General features: G+C 42.0%; 1 protein-coding gene across 1 annotated transcript; it reads right to left on the reverse strand.

Annotated features, from left to right (window-relative positions):
• Positions 1 to 18788: 18788 nt before the first annotated feature.
• LOC119789645 (protein eva-1 homolog A-like) lies at positions 18789 to 21844 on the reverse strand. Its single transcript, XM_038294628.1, has 3 exons — positions 21691 to 21844; positions 21107 to 21466; positions 18789 to 19540 (listed from the first exon to the last, which is right to left on the reverse strand). The coding sequence occupies exons 1-3, from the start codon at positions 21791 to 21793 to the stop codon at positions 19428 to 19430; spliced, it is 576 nt and encodes a 191-aa protein (XP_038150556.1). The 5' UTR covers positions 21794 to 21844; the 3' UTR covers positions 18789 to 19427.
• Positions 21845 to 22404: the final 560 nt, after the last annotated feature.

The raw sequence follows: 22404 nt of genomic DNA on the forward strand, positions 1-22404 counted from the left end.
GGCTCTGGGAATAGATGTTCCAGAGATATAGGTGACAGACCAACAGCTTTAGTTGTTTACCAAAGTAAACAACAAAAAAGCTTCCAGAGCAGCAGGTATCCCTTATATGTCCACATGTGTGGAAGGTAAAACCTCTGGTGATTACATAATATTAATCAGGGTGGTATATATATCTGTAGCTGTGTCATGGTCTTGGTTCTGTTGTTCTTTACTTTGCTCCTTGTTTTCTAGTTTTATTGGTTTAATTCCAGTTTTGTTGTAATTTGTAGATTTATGTTAGTTCTCATGTTTTTCTGTTGTCCTCTATTGCCCTCTTGTGTGTGTATGTTCCTTTCCCCTTGGCTCCCTCGTTGTCTCCTCCCACACCTGCTCCTTGTCTGCTCGTTAGCCCTCCCTTTGTCTCTCTCTGTAATATATGCTCTCCCTCTGCCCTCACGCTTTGTTGGTTCCTTGTCTTTGCTGTGTTCCCATGCTGTGGTCTACGTTCCTCGTCTCTCCCTGGCTCCTCGTGTTTTGTTTCCCCAGATGTCTCCATAGTTCTGGTTTGCTTTATATTTTTTATGTTGGATTTTTGGATTCCCGCCTGTGTTACCTGTGTTTATTTCATTAAAGCTGCAAGAAATCTCCTCAGCCTCTCTGCCTCTGCATTTGGGTCCTCAAACCACAACCAAACCCTGACAAGCTGCGGGTTAGTATTTAGTATTAGTGTGTATCCATGCGCACCTGGAAGCAATAGGTATAGGGATTGGGCCTATATTTCATAAAAAATGAATACCCATGTAGTTCTTCCATCACATATTTACCTTGCAATGATTTTGAAAGGCTTAAACAGGCAAAATATAGGAACTTAAACTAGAAAATTTCTAAAGAAATTTTGAGGGGGGCCACCTACTGCCCGTCTGGGTAACTGGGCCAATACGGCCCTGGCAAGTGACATTGGGGCTCCCCAGACCAACTGCTTACGCCTTTGAGGGCTGCTGAGGGAAGGAAAGAGGGCTAGGTCATGGGCAAAGAGAGCTGTGTGCCACTTGTGCTGAAATCTGGGAAATAGACGTGCACAGCATATGATGCACAAGGGTAATATGGGTTGTCCATATTGAACCGCAGTGGGTAAAGCGCAGTTGGCGGGCTCCGCCCGCCTGCTAGGAGCCCTTGCAGCGATGAAAAAAATCACCAATGGCGGGCTCTGCCCGCCTGCTAAGAGCCATTGCAGTGATGAAATCACCAATGGCGGGCTTCGCCCGCCTTCTAAGAGCCATTGCAGTGATGAAATCACCAATGGCTATGAGCAATATGCCAGAATGTATGAGTGTGTATAAGGAAGAGGCTTTTATTCTGTAGAGTCCCTGTAGTGTTATTTTGAAAGTCTATCATGGATGTGCATCAAAAGATGGGTCATGCCCAGCAGTGATATAGAATCCATTTCCAAATGTTAAATCACTGGTTTTCCATGTTATTAGGTGAATAGCTGCTGTATTACAGAGTAAATGGGAGACTTTTATTGTGAAATTTGCTCTGGGGTGTGTTTTGAAAAGGTCACTAGAGTCTAATAAAAACAACCTGGAAGAGTTTGGGTCATAATGTTGAGCCATTTGCATCAATTATTGCATTAGTATAATCTAGAGGCTTTTATTTTGTAGGGTCCCTGTAGTCTTATTTTGAAAGTCCAACAGAGTTGTGTTTAGAGAAAATGTTCAGACCCAGCAATGATAGTTGATGACTTTCCAATCGTTAAATCACTCTTTTTCCATGTTATTAGGGCAGTAGATGAAGATGAAATGGGAGGCTTTTATTTTGAAATTTGCCTTAGGTTGTGTTTTAAACAGTCTCCTAGAGTCTATTCTCTAAAATGGGGTTGAGTTTGGGTCATAATGTTGAGCCATATAGGGCAATAAATATATGTAAAAAATATAGAGGCTTTTATTTTGTAGGGTCCCTGGAGTCTTATTTTGAAAGTCTATCAGTGTTGAGTGGCAAGGGAAGTGTCATGGACAGCAGTCATATAGTATCCATTTCCCAATGTTAAATCAGTGCTTTCACCCTCCATTAGATTAATATGTGCTGTTTAAAACAGCAGAGGTAAAATCTCTTTGAAGCACGGTTACCTTGACAACGCTTAACGAGCCTGTCAGTGACAGAGAGAAAAGCGCAGCACTATCGTTCCTTAGCTCTCAGGCTTTTTTGAATGGGAGCAACAGCTCCGAACAAACGACTGCTTAGCAAAAACCGTATGAGTTATTCAAAAAATTTCTTCACCGTGAGCGTCAGCAATCCTTCGACTCCAACTATGCCAACTTTGGTGTATGTGTGTCTTTCTGAACAATATTTATGACGAGTTGAAAACACATAATGTCATTCGTTTTTCTCCCCACTGCTGCTCCAAAACCAATGAAAAACGGCTCTGATTTTCATCGACTTTAGGTAGGTCTGGAGGGTTTTTAAGGAAAAGTATTAATCCTACCGTAATTCCGAAGACATTGTGTGAGTCCAGAGGTTTCAGCCTACAAACTGACCAAAAATGGTGACTGTAGCTCCAAATATGTGGCCGTGAGGCAAGAACAAAATCTTTTATCTTAAAAAAACGGCCGCCTCACACTAAGATGTCAGCAGCTGCACACTAGCAGGCTGCTGCAGAAGCTAACTGTCAGCTAGCTTCCAGGTGCTTACCCTCCAAACAAACGACTGCTGAGCAAAAACCGTAAAAGGTATTTGAAAAATTCTTTCAGTGAAAGAAACATCTATCCTTTGTCTCAGACTGGGGTAACCTTCATGTCTGTAGGTCTTTCACAACCCAAAACGAAGCACAAACAAAATGGTGGGTCCCACCTGCTCCTACCATTGGTTTAACTGCAGCAGCTCCTCTCTCATCTTTTTGCTGCTAAAGCACCCCTCCGAACAAACGACTGCTGAGTAAAAACCATAAATGATATCTGAAAAATTCTTTTTATCTAAGCGACAGCTATATCTTGTCTTCAATTGGAGTAACTTTCATGGCTGTAGGTCATCTACAACCTGAATGGGAAGAGAAAGAATAAGAAAAAACGGGTCCTCAGTCCTTAGCTTCTAACTGAGCTAGCTACAGCAGCTCACTGTCACCCAGCTTTCTGGTGCTTAAAATGTCCTCCGAACAAACGACTGCTGAGCAAAAACCGTATGAGTTATTCAAAAGATTCTTTCACCGTGACCGTCAGCCATCCTTCGACTCCAACTATGCCAACTTTGGTGTATGTGTGTCTTTCAGAAAAATATTTATGACGAGTTGAAAACACATAATGTCATTCGTTTTTCTCCCCACTGCTGCTCCAAAACCAATGAAAAACGGCTCTGATTTTGATCGATTTTAGGTCGGTCTGGAGGGTTTTTAAGGAAAAGTATTAATCCTACCGTAATTCCGAAGACATTGTGTGGGTCCAGAGATTTCAGTCTACAAACTGACCAAAAATGGTGACTCTAGCTATAAATATGTGGCCGTGAGGGCGAGTTTAAAATGTTTTTTGGTCTTAAAAAAACGGCTGCCTCACACTCTAGCTTTTCAGTCTCTCCACTCTAGAAGGGTGGATTTTGCTAAAACTTTGTGGCGCTTGAGGTCTGATTATACAAAAACCGTAGCAGTTATCAACATGCCGTCTTCAGTTTTAAATAGACGAAGGATTTATCTACAAACTGAGCTTTAAACTGTTTTTCTACATGAATGTATGCCGACACAGTGAAGTGCTGTTTTTTATGCTTTTTTTTCCCTCTCCCCATTCATTTCCTATGGGATTTTTTTTGCGACGTTTTCGCTAATAATTCGCGAACCTTCGGACTAATGAGAAAGTTTTATACAAGCACGCATCGCACCATTGGTCCCGACGCGTGTGCCAACTTTGGGCCCGATCCGCCAAACCGTGCGGGACTAGTTAGGTGCCGAAGTTTTGGTGGCGAGGAGAACTATAAGCTAGTATAATACGCGGAATAAATATGTGAGATAGTAGTAGGTGGGCCATGCCTTCGGCATGTGGCCCCCCTAATGACTATTTAGCCCAAAAACTAACCAGGGCAGTGATGGTTTGCTTAGGGACTGACAATAAACTAGTTATGTAATAATGAAAATAAGTCATGCTTTTTTTCCGTTCTAAAGCCTAAAAGTTAATGCATTAAATCTGAATGAAAAACATGTCTGCATCATCTGTCCAGTCTAGTATATTGAGCACAAAGCTTTGTGTCGGTCACTTACATAACCAAAAAGCTATTGGGAGAAAGAAGGATTTAGAAAATGTTAAAAAGGACAAAAAGAGTGCATCGTTTTTCCTTTTTTGCTCAAACCTAGAGTTTGTCTGTGGTAACGTAATGATGCTAAGCAATGTTTTGGCCCACATGCAACACACTCAGCAGGCAGGCAGGAGAAAAATGAAACATTTATCTACGAGAAATTAACAATAATCAAGACATCCAGGGAACAGGTGTTTGGACTGAGGACAGCAACTTGGAATCTGGAGGTGAACGCTGGTTAATGGTTGGAAAGAGGTCGAAGATGTCATGATGGATCAAAGGAGCAAGCCCATATGCAGAACACACACGGAGGAGGCAGGGAAAAAGTTCAAACGTTTATTAAAAGTTCTGAACACGAGATCATAAAAAAGTTCTGAGACTGGTTCACTGAAGTCTTGACTGGGACCGGAGACTGTTGGTTAGCAGAGTTCATGAGAAGCTAAGCGTCTAGCTTCAGGCTTAGCATGGCAGACCTTGATCTGAGCTTCCAGCTCACTGCAGAGAACAACAGGGAATATCCACATAGGATTCGTCAGGCTGATTCCACATAGGAATCTTCAGGTTGGCTCACCAGGGCAGATTAGCAGGTTAAGCTCACCTAGAGCTTCAGGCTAGAGACAGGTTTCCTGTGATGCAGCTCTCCCAGAGCTTCAGGCTAGAGACAGGTTTCCTGTGAGGCACAGACAAAGGAGAGATTAGAATCTGATCTCACACTAGAGACAACTAAGATTTTATCCGTAACAGAGGCTCAGGTAGCTAACCAAACTAAGACACTGCGGCGAGAAAGCAAGGTCTGGCAGGTGTTTATAAAGGGGAGGTCTCCTGATGAGTAGATGAATAACAGGTGTGCTGGAAGATTCCAGCTCCAGAAGACCCACGGCGCACTCTGCTGGAGACAGAGGGTAATCTCCAGATCCCAACAGTAACTCCAGCCCTAAGAGAAAATAACAAGAGACAGAAGAGGATCCTCGGCGCCCTGTGGTGGGCAAGCCTGAGGATCCCAACAGAAGAGAATGTTTTGCTAAGAAGAAGGCTTTTCTTAACAATTCTTGAACATGTAATCCATCTGGGGGTTTCAGATCGGGACTGGGGTTCTGCATTGAGCTGAACAGAAAGTTTGATCCAGAATTCTGAGAGCATGGTGGAGGGCAAGCTAGAAGCTAGATTACAGACACAGCCAGCTTAAACGTTTAAAGTTTTAGCAGATAAGCTCTGACCCCGGAACTGAGCTGAATGGAAAGGAATCCAGAATTTCAGGAACTTGCTAACCTATGAGGACTGGTACAGAGGTGATGACTGAAGGTCTTTTTAAGATTCTGTGTTAATGAGCTGATAAGGAAAAGCGGTGGCTGTACAGTCACTGGTATCTGATGGAGGAAACGTAAACTGCAGAACCAGGCTGAAGATAAATCTTCAAACATGACTAGCTTCATCCACTCAACAATGTTTTTTAATGCTGCAGTTATCCCTGTTGTTTTGCAGTTTCTTACAACACTTTATCCTTTCACACAACTTTCTATCAACATACTTGGATACAACACTCGTTGAACAACCACTCCTCAGCTACAACCTTTTTTTTTTTTTTAGCTTACCTCCTTGTAAAGGATGTTAATAATTGTGTAGCCTTGGCTGAACCATATTCAGGGATAACTATGTAATAGAGTTGTTTTTTTAACAGATGGCACACTTGGCTAAATTGCATAGCCAGGCCCCTGTCTTTCTCATTTCACAGGAACACCTGCCCTGATTAGTTATCTTCCCTGCCAGCAGCCCTATAAACAGCAAAAAAAAAATAAAAAAAATAAATAAAAAGAAAGATCAACCAGGCTGCTACAAAGCTAACATATATTAAATTCCTCTCTGTGGTTGTTCTTCTCCAGTTCCTTTTTCAACTATGTTATCCCTTCTTGACTCCCTTCCTTCGAGGTGATCCATGTTTTACTGACCAGGTGAATGAAGCATATCATGCACTTTACACACAAATTGATTCTTTCATCACTTCCCCATAGCAGCACATATTTATGTTTTATATTAGAGACGCAAGGACATCAAATAATTCAAATAAATGTAAAAGATTTTACTTTTACTTTTGGAAAGTCCCGAAGCAGTAATTCATAGTGTTCACATAACCTACAAAATTTAACTTGTCTCAAAGGCTGACATGCGCTGCGCAGCTTAATATGGCAAGCCGATTGGGCCAAAAATCGTCCATACAATAACGCGCGTTTCCAACCCGTATTTTACGCGCGTGTGCTCGCTTTCACTGCCAATAAGAACACTGCAGCACCAGACACCACCAGGAGATCCCTGATCGTTGGGGAAAGGCAGAAAGAAGATGCACCTTCTTTCTGATCCTGTCTAAATCCTGTTTAGTTCAATAATAAAGTCTGATATTACACAAAACTCTCTCTGCTTGTTCTCCCTACTTATGCCCTTGGTGCGGAAGATAAATGAAATCTTTAACAGAAATGTTATTATTAATTCTGAAAATATTATCATGTGAATATAAATACAAAGCATACAAAAAAATGCAGCTTTTAAATTAAAGCTGCATTTAAAGAAAGACACGAAGAAATAAAACAGTACATACAGACAAAAAAAAAATGAAGCATAGCGTCACATAATACTGTTTATTCCCTGGAAAATGGTATAGTTTCATGCTCACTTTGCATTCTTGGAAATTTAATATGTTTAGACCGGCCACTGATGATTCAAATCACAGAAGTGGTAGACAGACGTTTAAAAATTGACTTCAAATATTTAATCTCATGAATTTGGGCTTTCACTGCCATCTGCTGTCATATGAGAATAAGTACAACTTGACGACCATAAACTTTTTCATATTTCTTTTGTCATTTTAAACATGAAACTACCAAAGCACAAGCCAAGTAGTATGACTAATTGTTGAAAAGAAATTAAAAGCTAAATAAAATAAACCGGTCACTTAATAGAGCTGCCATTTTTGTATGCTTTGTATTTATATTCACATGATAATATTTTCAGAATTAATAATAACTTTTCTGTTAAAGATTTCATTTATCTTCCGCACCAAGGGCATAAGTAGGGAGAACAAGCAGAGTGAGTTTTGTGTAATATCAGACTTTATTATTGAACTAAACAGGATTTAGACAGGATCAGAAAGGAAGGTGCATCTTCTTTCTGCCTTTCCCCAACGATCAGGAATCTCCTGCTGGTGTCTGGTAATGCAGTGTTCTTATTGGGTAAAACACCTTTAAATCTAGTGGCTGAGCACCTAAAAGACAACCTCCTGATGATATAATATGCAAAAAACGCCACCGCACGTATTTTACGCGAGCGCGCGTTTTTTACGTCACCGCGCGTTTCCAGCCAGAACGCGAGGTGCCATTGCTTAAAGATAAATATCGCGACAGCTTTATATAGCGCGGCATGGTGACGTAACGTTCGAGAACAGAACATTCCCGTTCCCGCCCACAGTCAAAGCCCGTGACGTCACAGGGTTCTATGCAGGAAAGCATCAACGCCTGAATTCGAAGGTCTTAGCCATTCTTCGTTTGAGAGCCGATTCACGCGGATTGTTCGGAAGGTTTGCTGCTATACTATATATAAAAAAAAAAAAAATAGATAAACGCAGACATTATTGTACTGTTTCAAACAATAGAGACAACATGGAAAATAACAGGGCTTATAATGAAAGGATTACTGGGAAGAAAGGAGCAGAAAAACATGACTTTAATCAAACAAATATGTTTTTTTCAAAGCCTTCAAAGTGTTACAGAGACAGGGAAGTGGTCATTGAAAGGGAAAGAAGGAAAAAAATTGTATATGATCAGTTAGAAAATTATCCCTGTCATGCAACCACAGAAAATTACCACATGAAACCTTACCAGGCCGAAAATGTAAGGATTGCTGCTGAGAAAAAAGCAGCCAAACTTGAAGAAAGAGAGAATGAAACTAAAATAGTACAGAAGATGCTTCAAATTGAGGCTGGCGAAATAGAGACGGAGAAAGTACAGGCTGCAAGAGAAAAGAGGATACGTAACGGCTATGCTGACTTATATCTTAAAGAATTAAGACAGAAGGAATTTGAGAAACGCATGGAGAAACAAGAAGAAATAGATTTTGACAAGAACAATTCAACATTTTTTCTAAAGCCGCCTTACAAAGACCCAGATCTGCCAATTAAAAACCAAAGACGTAAAGTGGTATATGATCAAATGAATGACATTTACAAACAAGAGGCCGAGGCAAGAGCTATACAGCAGCATAAAGCTCTCGACTCTGTGAAGAGAAAAGCTGCAGAAAGACTGCAGCAAGAAAGAGAGGCAAAAACTGATGCCCCATGGAGATTCCATAGGTCCAAACCCCTAAAAGAGCCCTGTACTCCAACAGCAGAACAATACAGCATAGATGCTAACGAAAATTTTAGGATTGCTACTGAGAAAAAAGCAGCCAAACTTGAAGAAAGAGAGTATGAAACTAAAATAGAACAGAAGAGGCTTCAAATTAAGGCTGACGAAATAGAGACGGAGAAAGTACAGGCTGCAAGAGAAAAGAGGAAACTAAAGGGCTATGCTGACTCAAATCTTAAAGAAGCAAGACAGAAGGAATTTGAGAAACGCATGGAGAAAGAAGAATTAGATTTTTACAAGAACAATTCAACATTTTTTCCAAAGCCGCCTTACAAAGACCCAGATCTGCCAATTAAAAACCAAAGACGTAAAGTGGTATTTGATCAACTTAATGAGACCTACAAACAAGAGGCCGAGGCAAGAGCTATACAGGAACAGAAAACCCTTGACCTTTTGAAGAGACAAGCTGCAGAAAGACTACAGCAAGAAAGAGAGGCAAAAACTGATGCCCCACTGAGATTCCATAGGTCCAAACCCCTAAAAGAGCCCTGTACTCCAACAGCAGAACAATACAACATAGATGCTAACGAAAATTTTAGGATTGCTACTGAGAAAAAAGCAGCCAAACTTGAAGAAAGAGAGTATGAAACTAAAATAGTACAGAAGAGGATTCAAATTGAGGCTGACGAAATAGAGACGGAGAAAGTACAGGCTGCAAGGGAAAAGAGGATACGTAAGGGCTATGCTGACTCAAATCTTAAAGAAGCAAGACAGAAGGAATTTGAGAAACGCATGGAGAAAGAAGAAAAAATACATTTTTACAAGAACAATTCAACATTTTTTCTAAAGCCGCCTTACAAAGACCCAGAATTGCCAACTAAAAACCAAAGACGTAAAGTGGTATTTGATCAACTTAATGAGACTTACAAACAAGAGGCCGAGGCAAGAGCTATACAGGAACAGAAAACCCTTGAGTCTTTGAAGAGACAAGCTGCAGAAAGACTACAGCAAGAAAGAGAGGCAAAAACTGATGCCCCACTGAGATTCCATAGGTCTGAACGATTGGTAGATCCCGTAGCTTTAAACAGGAATCTTTGTCGACTCCCTCCAATAGTTGCCCAAAATCCCCATCAGCCTTGTACCCCCCTCTCAAAAATCCTTGAGAAAACGAGGATCAAAAGGAGGAACAAGGTCTGTATTCCAATGTATCTAATAGCTAAGAGGTAGAAACGTCAGCAAACCCCATCCTGAAAAAGGAACAGCTACAAATATTAAGTCACGGCTTGTTTCCAATTCATCCATTCCACGAATATATTTCCAGAGACCCCCCAAACCTGTCCGTTTACCCAAAATTGCCCAAAAGATGTTCTAAGAGATACTAAAGTCCTTTTGTTGGTCATTGTTTTCTTTTCCATTTTGTGTTCTATTTAAGATGCACGTATTGAGTTACTCTTTGTTGCCCCCTTGTGCCAATCTCCTATCCCTTAGCATCCTTCTAGTTACTTCTATTATCCAAATCTAGGTTCTCTCCGGGCACCCCGGCTTCCCACAAAAGAAATCAGATAGGTTAAATGGCTTCTCTAAATTCTCCTCAGGTGTGTGTATGCATGAATGCTGCATGCATGGGTTCTCTCCGGGCACCCCGGCTCCCACAAAAGATGGCTCTGTTCGAAATCCTGGGCTGCATCCTCCAAGGACGCGGTCTACCTAGACTGGATCCTTCGAAGTCCGTGAAAATAAGGATACTGGAAGTGTTTTGGCTGTGAATTCGAACAGGTCTACCCTTCGGCGGGTTTTACCGCCGTATGCTCTGTTGCTTAGCGACCGTGAAGTTGACACACAAAGCAGGAAAAGAATGAATACTGAAGTTTTCAAAACTGTTTGTTTAGCCTATTTATTTTTTAATAGAAAGTGAACAAAGGCTACCCTCACAAGAATCCAGAGTGGAATAAATGTTCCAACCACCGGGAGCAGGAACAAATAAAAGCAAATGTAATGATAGAAACTTTAGTCAGTTAAATAACATGCTGCTGTCATTTTGCACATCTCTCATGTTGCTGCTATTTTCAAATATCCATTACTGTAAAAATGTCCATAGCTGCATATTGGTTATTTATTCTCCAGTTTTATATTGTTAAAACACTTTACAGAATTGTATTGTTTATATTTTAACTCTTCCCTATTATGTTAGTCTGATACATTTTTCTAAGGTCCACATTTGTGTGACCATTTTCAATAATCTTTCTGCTGCTGTAAATTTGCTCATTGTGGGACAATAAAGGGATTTTCTATTCTATAAAACAAACAATGTATGTATAAAAAATATTTCTACAAAATCTATAATATTCAACAACAAAAAATACTTAGTTAAGCATATTGTGTAAAACAGCAATAAAAAAAATTTAAATCCTATCAGATTCATAGTCCCCACACTGCAGATTTATTAGAATCTGTCCTTAAATTACAGCCAAACCCATTTACACAGTGAAACTGATAAATCAAACATTATGACTATATATCTGACTCAATAACCATTAAAGGCACACTATGCAACATTTTTCAGTTAATTAATGTGTTCCATAACGTTTTGGATGAATAAATGAGTCATTTCAGGTTGAACAAAGGTATTCTCGGCCGCCCTGGTGGTCTGTGGGGGAAATACCGCACTTGCAATTGCAGGAGCACCGACCCGCACCCACAGGCTCAGAAGTCTGGCGAGAGTCAGTCTTGCTTTACGGCGAGAACTGCTACACCCCCCAGTTAAAAGCATGCTCGTTGCTAGCACAGTGGCGATCTTTGTGCAGTGCTGCTTTCACACCGGACGCAGCAAAATCGCGTCTGCTGCTTCATTTTTACTGCTTGTACCAGTTAGTTCTGACGCACGGCAGAAGCAGCTTTGCTGCTCTGGCTGCGCGGTGCAAAAGTGTGTCTGACGCGCGTTGGGCGGAGCTTCACTATCCTTTCCCTGCCTTGCAGCTATATTTGCTGTGATCAGTGGGAATAAAGTAGTTTTAATATGTTTTTAAGTGAGAAAATACACCTGAAAACGTAATCAGTGCCGTCAGTTCATTCAGATTATCATCCTGCCTTACAATATACCAATATACCAGCGGTGCGCCGACAGTAGGAATCCCTTCATCAGCAGCCTCTGGCCGGGTCGCCTCCTCGCGGTTCACCGCGGCAGCTGGTAGGTGTTTTTTTTATCTAAATAATCCAAACTGCAGGCAGCAGGATAATAAAAGCAAACATATTCTGCCGGCAGATTTCTGCATTTTAAGTTAATTTAGGCGTCAATAAACTGTTTAAAAGGAGTGATCATAGCGCTCTGATCATCAGCGCTGTGTCTCTCTCCCTGCCAGCTCCCAGATCAGCTTCTCTGATTGGTTGACGCGGCGCGTTCGAGCAGCAAAAATTCAATTTTTCCATCTCGAGCAGCAGCGCGTTTGCGGCGCGTCAGATGCTTAATCATTCGTTGCGTTCGCCTGTCTGCTAAGCTCAAAACAACCGTGCCTGGCTTGACGGAGAAACCAGGAGAACAGCTGTGCATTTTTACGACAGTGCACTTTTACTTTCGCCCTCTGGGGGGAGCCTCGCTGGAAAATCAACACCGGTTGCATAGTGTACCTTTAAAACAACTATTTTCATTAATTTCAGATGGAACTATTCACAGACTTGTATTATATTAAACTGCAATTCCATTTTTCACCACTGTTCGGCGCCAAGTAAGCTTTTCTCTGATCACGGAGCAAATCATGGTTTGCTTTGTCTCGCAATGAATCCTGGGTCAATTAAAATGATACGACTGGCATAAAATCAAATACAAACAGCATAAAAAAAAAAAAAAATATATATATACATATATATTTTGATGGGGTTTTTTTAACCCAAAATTGTTATTGTCTGTTTGTAAAGAGATTCTAAAGGTTTTAGTGTGGAGTTATTTGCCTGTGACCAGGTTGTAAGACAGTAGGGGATATAGGACAGAACAATACTGAACATGAACATTTTAGCCACCTGGAGTGACAAGTTTGATCTTATGAAACGGATATTTGTTAGCTTCATACAGCAAATTAAAGTCCCTAGTAATGTCTATTCCAAGATAGGTGAATTTATTGTTATCAATTTTAAATGGCATACTTTCCAAGATCGAAGAGTCTTTGTGCTTAATTGGCATCAGTTCACTCTTAGAGCACTTGATTCTATAACCCGAAAACCTGCCAAACAGAGATTGTATCTGGGGAATGTTGGTATAGTACGATGAAGATTGGTTATGAACAGTAAGATATCATCCGATTATTAAGAAATTTTATTTATAGTCCCTTTAGTAATGTATCCCTGTTTAAGGGGGTTGGCGCAAATTGATTGTGCAAGGGTGAGAGCGAGCAGCCCTGTCTATTGCACGTAATTTAAATGCAGGAGATAGTGTCTTATTAATGACTATTCCTGATTCTGCATTTTATGTGGTAAATTGTGGTCATCTTTATCTCAGAATACATACTTTTTTTGTGTATATGAAAATCAAGTTTTTCCAGTAAATACTTTCACCCCAGCCCAGCAGCAGAACACCTAGAGATGTTACTAATCAAAGTTAATCTGATATGAAAGATCAAAATTAAGTTGTTGTTTTTTTATCTTCATGATGACAGCAGAACCCATCCAGATCTAACTCACCAAAGTTTTACACCTGATGCAGAATTTCAAACCCTTAGCTCTACAGGGTCTAGCAGACTTGTTCAGACAAACCCCCTTTCTGCTATTTCAGCCTCTTTCTGCAGTTGGTGTTGCTGTGAAATACCCTTCATACAAGTCTTTTAGACCAGTCCCAGCCAATCCAGCATGCAGTCCCCCTCCAGGTGACTGAACGGGAGGTGAGGATGGTGGTGGCGGTACTGAGGGTAAAGATGGCAAAGGTTCTTTAGCTCTCTGTCATGTTTAAGTGTTCACTGAAAGCACAAAGTTTTGTAGCAACATTGGCTGAAACAGAGAGAGTGAGTAGATATAGAGATTTTTAAGGGCTTTGATTTTGAAATTCTACATCAGATGTGGGTGAACTTGGCTGAGTAACATCTGAAGCTGTTCTACTGTCTTGATGAAGTGATATAGCTGATAGCAAACTAGATAGTAGTAGCCAAGTAACCATTAATAATAGAGTATTTGAGGGGCTTTAATTTTGAAATTTCACATTAAAACTTAATGATCTTTGGTGAGAAACATCTGTACGTGTATTATTGTCCTCCTTTGAAGGGAAACTTTTCAATGAAAACAGTTCTGCTGCAACACTGACAACCAGAGAGATTCTGAATGGCTTTATTTTAATATTTCACATCACATTTAGAAAGACTTCTGCTCTGAGACTAAGGTGACAGTACGTACTTGAAAAACCAAGATGTTATTTTAATAATTACAAAAACTTAGAAAAATTAATGGGCAGATCTGATTAATTTAATAATATGGAAGATCTAATTACTACTTAAAATATGGCAAGAGTGAAATATTCTTAGATTTCCATATTCATATAGGCATATGTACTGTGCACACACAGCTAGGAGGTTAAAGTGCTGCCATTCAGTCCAAATTTTAATGGCTGCTTTAGTGAAAACAGAGGAAAAGTTCAATTGGATTCACTGTAAATGCTACCAATCAAAAACAAATCAAAGACAAGTTTGTGAGAGAAAGGAAAACCACTTTTTTAGAGCAGGAATAAAAATCAGAAAATGTATGAAATCTTTTCTATTTTTTTAAACACATTTGACTGTGTTTTCAACTGTGCGCCACTAGATGTCCTTAGAAAGCTTCTCTGGTCGATATTGTGTTGGGATCCAAAGGTTTGCCCTCCAGAGGGCTGTTTGGATCCCTTCCTGTGGGCTTCTTTTCCTGTTGGGATCCAGAGGTTGCCCACCAGAGGGCGCTGTGGATCCTCCTGGGAGCTGGTTCTCAGCACTCAGCTGATCCCAATCAGCTCTGCTGATTAACCTCTCACTATATAAACTGTTTGAAAGCTTCACTCTGAGCCGGATCGTGGTCATTGTCCTTGTCCTTGCCATGGAAGCAAACCAGAGTCTCTGCCTGTTTAATCCTGCCTATCTGAGTCTGCAAACCTGTGAGTTTCAGTTTGTTTATTTTTCCCTGAGTTCAACCTGTGCTCTGTCTCCTCAGCCTTCCAGGGCAGAACCCTGTGCTGATCCAAATAAACATTGGACTTTAATCCTGCCTCTGAGTCTGTGAGTTCTGCATCTTGGGCTAGCAAACCAACCACGCATCATGACAGAACGATCCGGCCAACAGACTAGCCCAGCAGACTCCATCCACGCTCACCTGGTGAGGCCCGCTCAGCGCCGTCCACTCCCTCCCGGGTGGGAGGCGCTGCGACGTCACTATGATGAATTAGTGGCTGCTTTTGCCCCTGAGTTAGCCCCGTGCCGTCCAGAGACCCCAGAGCTGGCCCCGTGCCGTCCAGAGACCTCAGAGCAGGTCGTGAGGGAGAGGTTGTGCCGACGTATTTTGGATTATGGGTTGAAGCAGGAGCGGCGTCGACAAGAAGAGGAGTGGCGTCGACGAGTAGAGGAGATGGAGATGGAGCGGCGTCGACGAGTAGAGGAGTTGGAGCACCAATGGGAGATGAAGCAGCGTCAACGTGAAGAGGAGTGGGAACGCAGAAGTCGGGAGATCTGGGGCCGTCCAAGGACCCCTGTTCCTGAGGTGGAACCGCAGGGGACGGCCTCCGGTGTTCCATTGGAGCCACAGCCGGTAAACTCCTCTGCCCAGATGCGGAGCCGCAATTGACGGCCTCCTCAGTTCCTGACGTTGAGCCGCAGTCCACGGCCTCCTCAGTTTCTGAAGCGGAAGCGGAGACTGAGTTTCTCCCGGTGCTTCCTGCTGAAGCGGAATCGACGGCCTCCTCAGCTCCAGATTCGGATCCACAGTCGGTGGTTTCCGGTGCTTCCTCTGAGCCTCCTCCGGAGCCGCAATCGACAGCCTCCTGTGACCCTGTGGAGCCACAATCGGTGGTTTCCTCTCCTCCTGATGCGAAGCCGCAATGGGCGGCCTCTTCTGTTCCTGAGCTGGGGCAGCAATCGGCTGCCTCCTGTGTGCCTGTGGAGCCTCAGTCGGTGGCCTCCTCTGCTCCTGGGATGGAGCTGCAGTCGGCGTTTTCCTCAGAGCCTCCTCCTGAACCGCAGTCGGCGTTTTCCTCAGAGCCTCCTCCTGAACCGCAGTCGGCGGTTTCCTCCGAGCCTCCTCCTGAGCCACAGTCGGCGGTTGCTGCTGAGCCTGTTGCTGTGCTGCAGAAGCAGAGACGGCGTCCTCCTCGGAGCTTCCTGCAGCAGCGGAGACGGCGTCCTCCTCGGAGCTTCCTGCAGCAGCGGAGACGGCGTCCTCCTCGGAGCTTCCTGCAGCAGCGGAGACGGCGTCTTCCTCGGTGCTTCCTGCAGCAGCAGAGACGGCGTCCTCCACGGAGCTTCCTGCAGCAGCAGAGACGGTGTCCTCCTCCAAGGCCCCTGCAGCTTCTGAGACGCCGGTCCCTCGGCCGGCCACCTGAGACTCTGCCCTGCTGCCGGTCCCTCGGCCGGCCACCTGAGACTCTGCCCTCCTGCCGGCCCCACGGCCGGCCACCAGAGACTAAGCCTTGCTACCCGGCCCCACGGCCGGTCCCCTGAGACTAAGCCTTGCTACCCGGCCCCACGGCCGGTCCCCTGAGACTAAGCCTTGCTACCCGGCCCCACGGCCGGTCCCCTGAGACTAAGCCTTGCTACCCGGCCCCACGGCCGGTCCCCTGAGACTAAGCCTTGCTACCCGGCCCCACGGCCGGTCCCCTGAGACTAAGCCTTGCTACCCGGCCCCACGGCCGGTCCCCTGAGACTTTTCCTGTCCTCGCCCACGGGGGTCCACTCGTGGGTTGTTTTGATTTTTGGACTCTGTTCTGTTTTCGTGTCTGGCCCTTCATGCCTGTTTCCCCCCCGCTCGCACCTAGGTGGGTTGTTTTGTTTTCTGGTTTTTTGTTTTTGGGCGTCTGGTATCCGCCCTTGAGGGGGGGGTACTGTTGGGATCCAAAGGTTTGCCCTCCAGAGGGCTGTTTGGATCCCTTCCTGTGGGCTTCTTTTCCTGTTGGGATCCAGAGGTTGCCCACCAGAGGGCGCTGTGGATCCTCCTGGGAGCTGGTTCTCAGCACTCAGCTGATCCCAATCAGCTCTGCTGATTAACCTCTCACTATATAAACTGTTTGAAAGCTTCGTTCTGAGCCGGATCGTGGTCATTGTCCTTGTCCTTGCCATGGAAGCAATCCAGAGTCTCTGCCTGTTTAATCCTGCCTATCTGAGTCTGCAAACCTGTGAGTTTCAGTTTGTTTATTTTTCCCTGAGTTCAACCTGTGCTCTGTCTCCTCAGCCTTCCAGGGCAGAACCCTGTGCTGATCCAAATAAACATTGGACTTTAATCCTGCCTCTGAGTCTGTGAGTTCTGCATCCTGGGCTAGCAAACCAACCACGCATCATGACAGTGCTATGGTTTGTTTACTATTTCTTGGTTATTACGATGAATCCTCTCAGTGAGGAATACATCTCCCCCCTTATATTTTCTTATTTTATGAGCTCTTTGAATTTTTATTTTTTTTGTACTTCAGTCCTACTCCATTATAGACATGTTGAAGTTTCTCTATGTTCATTTTTATGTTTTCAGCTATATTAATGCTATTTTGGTGTGCCTATTTGTTCGTTTGTATTATCTAATTATGCTTTTTCACTTGTAAATATATTCGTTTTTTAGTTTACTAATGGTTAACTGAAATTACATATTTTCAGTTTTAGTTTTCGGAATAATTCTAAATATGTTCTTCCTTCCAAGCGCTAATATAGCTTTTTTTTTTGATAAAGAACACATCTATAAACACATATACATATTTTCCTTTTTACATATTGTGTGTATATCTATATGTATTTATACATGTTATGGGGACTGACTGCTCCTTGTAGTGCCCAATGCCTGGATTCCACAATGGGTCAGAGGTCACATTTAGAACTAAGGTGTCAATTTAATTCAGATTGGGGTTAGGGTTATATATGATAGTGGTTAGGTTGAGGGTCACGGTTAGGCTCTAGAAATTAATGGAAGTTAATGGAAAGGCTCCACAATGATAGTGAGAAAATGTTGTGAGTGAGTGTGTGTATGCATGTATACAGTGGTGCTTGAAAGTTTACGTACCCTTCTATTAAAGAGTATTGATTTTGTGTTTTTATTGAAAAAACTAATTCTAAATAAAGTACTGTACTTTGCTCATGAACAGTGAACCAACATACCTGTCAACAGGTGCGGAAGTCTTGCTGAATATTTCCTGAACATTACAGAAAACACCCCATTGCAGTGATTGCCTCAAAGTGTTGCTCAACAAAAACTTAGTTCTGGTGCTCCATCAGGCTTGCTTACTTGTTTTATTTATTGATGTTTATTTTTATATAAGGTATTTGGGAACAGTAAACAGGATTTTGCAAGTTTTCCAGAAGTGCAATCTACATTCTCAATTCGATGCATTACCTAAACAATGCATGTGGCAGCATAAAAAAACACTAATATATCTTTAATTATCCTTATTTAATTTTTTCCAAAAATGCATTTTAAATCATATAACTAATCAATTGAACTAAATTTACTTACTTTTTGTGCTAAGAATAGACCTAACAGACAGATACTGTATATCTCATCATGATACAAGACTGACTATTTACTGACGTTCTGAGGACCAACATACTTTATGAGGTCCTAATGTGATGAGCCCCATTTTTAAGCTTAGAGAGTCAGTTTAGAGCTCTGGTGTGAAATAACTTCAGGCTAAGGTTAGGTTTAGGACTATACTGATAAGTGTTTGGGTAAAAGCCAGGGTTAGGCATAAATGAAGTTGCTAAAATAATTGTAAGTCAATTAAGTCTTAATATGATAGAAATCCAAATGTATGTGTGTTTATTAAATAAAATCTTCAAAGGATTAAAGGTTGTGGTTGTTTTGGCTAACACCAACTGACCTTTAGTTTAAAGGTAGGGATCCCTGACTACTGCAGTTGAGGAATGCTCATCCCTTGTTATAATTCACAGGATTATAAACCCGTCTTTATGCATCTCTTTCACTCCTGCATGCAACGATATGTTACATTTTAGAGGATCTGATGTATGATTTACAGCAAGATATATAGACTATGGTAAAGAATTGTAAACCCACCACTTCAATGGCTCAAATAAATCTGTTTAATCAATATGTGAAAACAACATTAAATTATTAAAATTAAAGTTAGCCATTCTTTGTAATATCTCAGAATACGGATTGTCACAATGCAACATGTTGCTTCCCAGTAGGCCTGGCTACTGTCAGTACTTCACATTTACAATGTCAGTCAGTGTGTAGTTAGATTAACTTTAAATACAGTAGTAAAAGCACCAGTATGTTTTCACCAAGTTTCCATGGTCATCTTGGAGGACCATGATCCCCCTGATATAAAAGTATCCAACTTAAACCCTTTGATTATTGCAGATTCACAAACTGTATGGGTCGGCTGAGAAAAGTGCTCCAATATCAGAATACAAAATCAAACTGTGCACTTGCGGTTGTTATTCCCTTCTTTTCCTATGCTGCTCAAAAGTTTTGGGCAGAGACAGAAAATAGAGAAAATACTTCAGCTATTAATGGCAGCAGTCACATATCCCAGAATCTATTGAATATAAGCCACAAACAGTATTTTGTTGGTAAACCGTCCACTTTTATCTTCTTCTTGTCCGCTATGTTGCCCTGGTTTAGAAGCTCAGAGGAAATAGTTTAATGTTCAGTGTCTGTCTACTTGCATATTTCTGTCTTGCTAGTTTTTCATCAATAATATCTGTTGAGGCTTTGAGTCACTGTGCTGATATCAGGTTGTCCGTTCATCCAGATCTCTCGGAGAACTCGTTCTCTCTCCTCCAGTCGTTGCACCCGGTCCAGTTCTAAAGATACAAGTACAGATGCAGCTTTAGATACACGTCATCTGCTTTTAATTCTATATTTTATTTCTGCTGGACAGGTAAGGCACACAGTGTTACTTTTGTTTCAAGTATACAAGTTATTTCTCTGACATTTGTGGGTTTTCTTTCATTCAATGAGGGGTACCAACATTGTTTTGTGTCTGTAAACTTAATATGACAGTGAAGTTTATATTGGTGTTATGTTAGAAACACAACTGGACTACAACAGAATAGGCTAGCTTGTTTGTTTCTTATCATGGACAAAATTTTGATTTCAGAAGTGGGGGGATGCAAGTATTTTATAATTTTACAAACTACAGCGTGTTTGACCGGCAACCACACAAGAAAAGACAGTGGGCCAATCAGGAGCTTGTGAGCATTCTAAACTCAGGGAAACAGGCTTCAGCTTGAGCTAGTGCTCGACGAATGTCTGTGTACTGTAGCATAACATTGTTTTTGGACAGTAAAATGTGCAGGGAACCAAAACGCACATTTGTGCAGGGGACATGTCACCCCTGCTCCCCCTCAAAAAAAATTACATCCATGTTTGTTATTCTACACTGGATTAGCTTTCTCCAAAAGTTATATTAGCTGCTGTTTTTCCTCACAAAAGTCCTACAAGCAGGTGGATGTAAGCTTCTTTCAGCTCTGTGTTTAGAGAGACTTTTTCAAGTGTTTGATAATGTATTTTAGCTGATATGTCAAGGGTGATTAAGTTCCTCCTGGTAGAAAGGGATAGTTAGTTTGGTAGCCCAAACTGAACAAACTATGATGCTGCTGTTGTTATTTTTTATACCAGCTCACAAGCCATAGCCCTTTATTCACAGTCTTCACATAAATGTTCCAGATGCTTCATTGTTTATTTTAGTGGATTTGAAAAAGGTGATGGAGGTCGATATGTATTCAGAAAGACCACTCTGTGGTCCCATAGTAGGTCTCACTCATTTCATAGGGAGGTTTGATGTTGCATACGCCCACAATGAGTACAGAGGGAGATAATTGAGCCCAGCAAGTCAGCATTTCTCTAGTGGAGATGTGAAATTAAACAGAAAAGATCCACAATCAAGTGTGAAGAGGTGCTAAAAATTATTGGATGCGAAGAAGCATGAGAGTCTGATTATGAGAAAAAAATATGAACCCTGAGGTTAAATGAGGCATAAGCTAAAACACTGGTAGGTAAGTAAGCTGATAGGTTGGTGGATGCATGAGTAAGTAAAGCCACTAGATTGCAATGGTGTAGAGAATTGTTTGTGTCTACCAATCAAGCTTGATGCAAAAAGCATTCTTAGCCTAAAAAAAGGACTAAGTTAATACTTTTAGGATAGACATTTGGAGTACAGGGCTTTATTTGAACATCTACTTTTAGTAATTATTGAGGGGGGGGGGTCGTACAGTAGGCATACGTGACTTGGCCCCTTTAAGCAAAACTAAAAGGGGCCAAGTCCCTATAAAAAGCCTCAAAATGAATTAACCTATTGTAACCTATTGTCATATGTGAAGTTTTATCAATGTCTGATCAATAAAAGTGTGTGTTTCTGTGACAAATACCCTCTGAAGACGTGAACATGGTGGCGTTTAGCAGAGCTCTCTCAAAGCGCCTGCGTCGCCGTGCCGACAGGTCAGACGTTTCATCCCAGTCCTCTTGATCACAGTCCCGAGTTTGCCCAGTCGCCCCCGAGGCTACAACTACAGCAGCAGCATTGTCTCGGTTACCATCACTGCGCTGAGGGAGGGCGCAGATGTACTGGCGACGTTGATGTTTGACCCTTTGGCGGTTTTGAAGGTCGTTGCTGTTGCCATAGTGGCAGTCTGCTCTACAGTGTATCTGGAAGACGATGGCACACAGGGTGACCAGGAGACCAACACACACACCGCCGAGGAACACCAGCGCTGTTCTCTCAGGTTGGTCTAAAGGGAATCAGCAAACATTTAAAAGGTAAACAGAGTTGAACATGACAGCAGATTTATTTCTCTCTTTTTTACACTCAGTATATCTTTCTTTCTCTGCATCCCAGTTTTCACTCCCTGATCTTCATCTAAGTTTCCACCTTTGATTGTCCGATGCTCCTATAACATTGTGTTTTCAGAATTCGAGACATAATAAACCTGAATCCAGATCTGGCTAATCCTACCTGCAATGAATGTGTAAGCAGCCAGAAGGTTGCTAAGCATCGCCATCTCCTGGGATCCCATTTTCACCTCTGTGCTTGGACTTCCGGATGTTGGGGCGCTCATATTGTGACAGAAGTAGGATCAGTTATGGGGAGAGATCAGTTGCTCATCTCTTATCCTGGATTGTCAGGTTTTTGGAGAAAGCAGAAGAGTAATGATGAGTAAGTAAATGTTTCTGACAGATAATGTTTCTTTACAACATCACAATAGATATAAATAACCAGAAAGTTTAAATGAACAAACAAGGAGAAAATCAAAGACTTGAAGAACCTTAAATCATGACAGAATAAGAATCTTAAACCATGCTTGAAGACTTTGCTGGAGGAATGGATAGCAGGACTGCAAACCTGGACGTTAGCATAAAAGAAGGTGCATAAATAACACTAGACTTAGTGCAATATCAAGCTTCAGGCCAATGCTGATCATTGCATTCAGAACTTCATGTGGAAAGTGACTGAAGCTTAAGAAGATATTTGCTAGAAACAGCCTTTACTGTCCCACATGTACAATTCAATTTAATCCAGTTTATTTATATAGCACCAATTCAAAACACATGTTATCTCAAGGCACTTTACAGTTCAACCAGATTATACAGTCAGACTGATTCAAAGTTTTCTATCTAAGGAAAACCAGTTAATTGCATCGACTCACTGAGGCAATCTCTCACACCAAGG

Source organism: Cyprinodon tularosa, unplaced genomic scaffold (assembly GCF_016077235.1).
Source record: "Cyprinodon tularosa strain WSP-4 unplaced genomic scaffold, ASM1607723v1 ctg342, whole genome shotgun sequence".
Classification (NCBI taxonomy): Eukaryota; Metazoa; Chordata; class Actinopteri; order Cyprinodontiformes; family Cyprinodontidae; genus Cyprinodon; species Cyprinodon tularosa.

Excerpts from the sequence above, each read along its gene's own strand:
- LOC119789645 (XM_038294628.1), bottom strand. The coding sequence starts at position 21,793 with ATGAGCGCCCCAACATCCGGAAGTCCAAGCACAGAGGTGAAAATGGGA. Across the intron at positions 21,467-21,690 it reads TGCTTACACATTCATTGCAG|ACCAACCTGAGAGAACAGCG; the intron begins GTAGGATTAGCC and ends GATTCCCTTTAG. Across the intron at positions 19,541-21,106 it reads CATGTTCACGTCTTCAGAGG|AACTGGACCGGGTGCAACGA; the intron begins GTATTTGTCACA and ends TTGTATCTTTAG.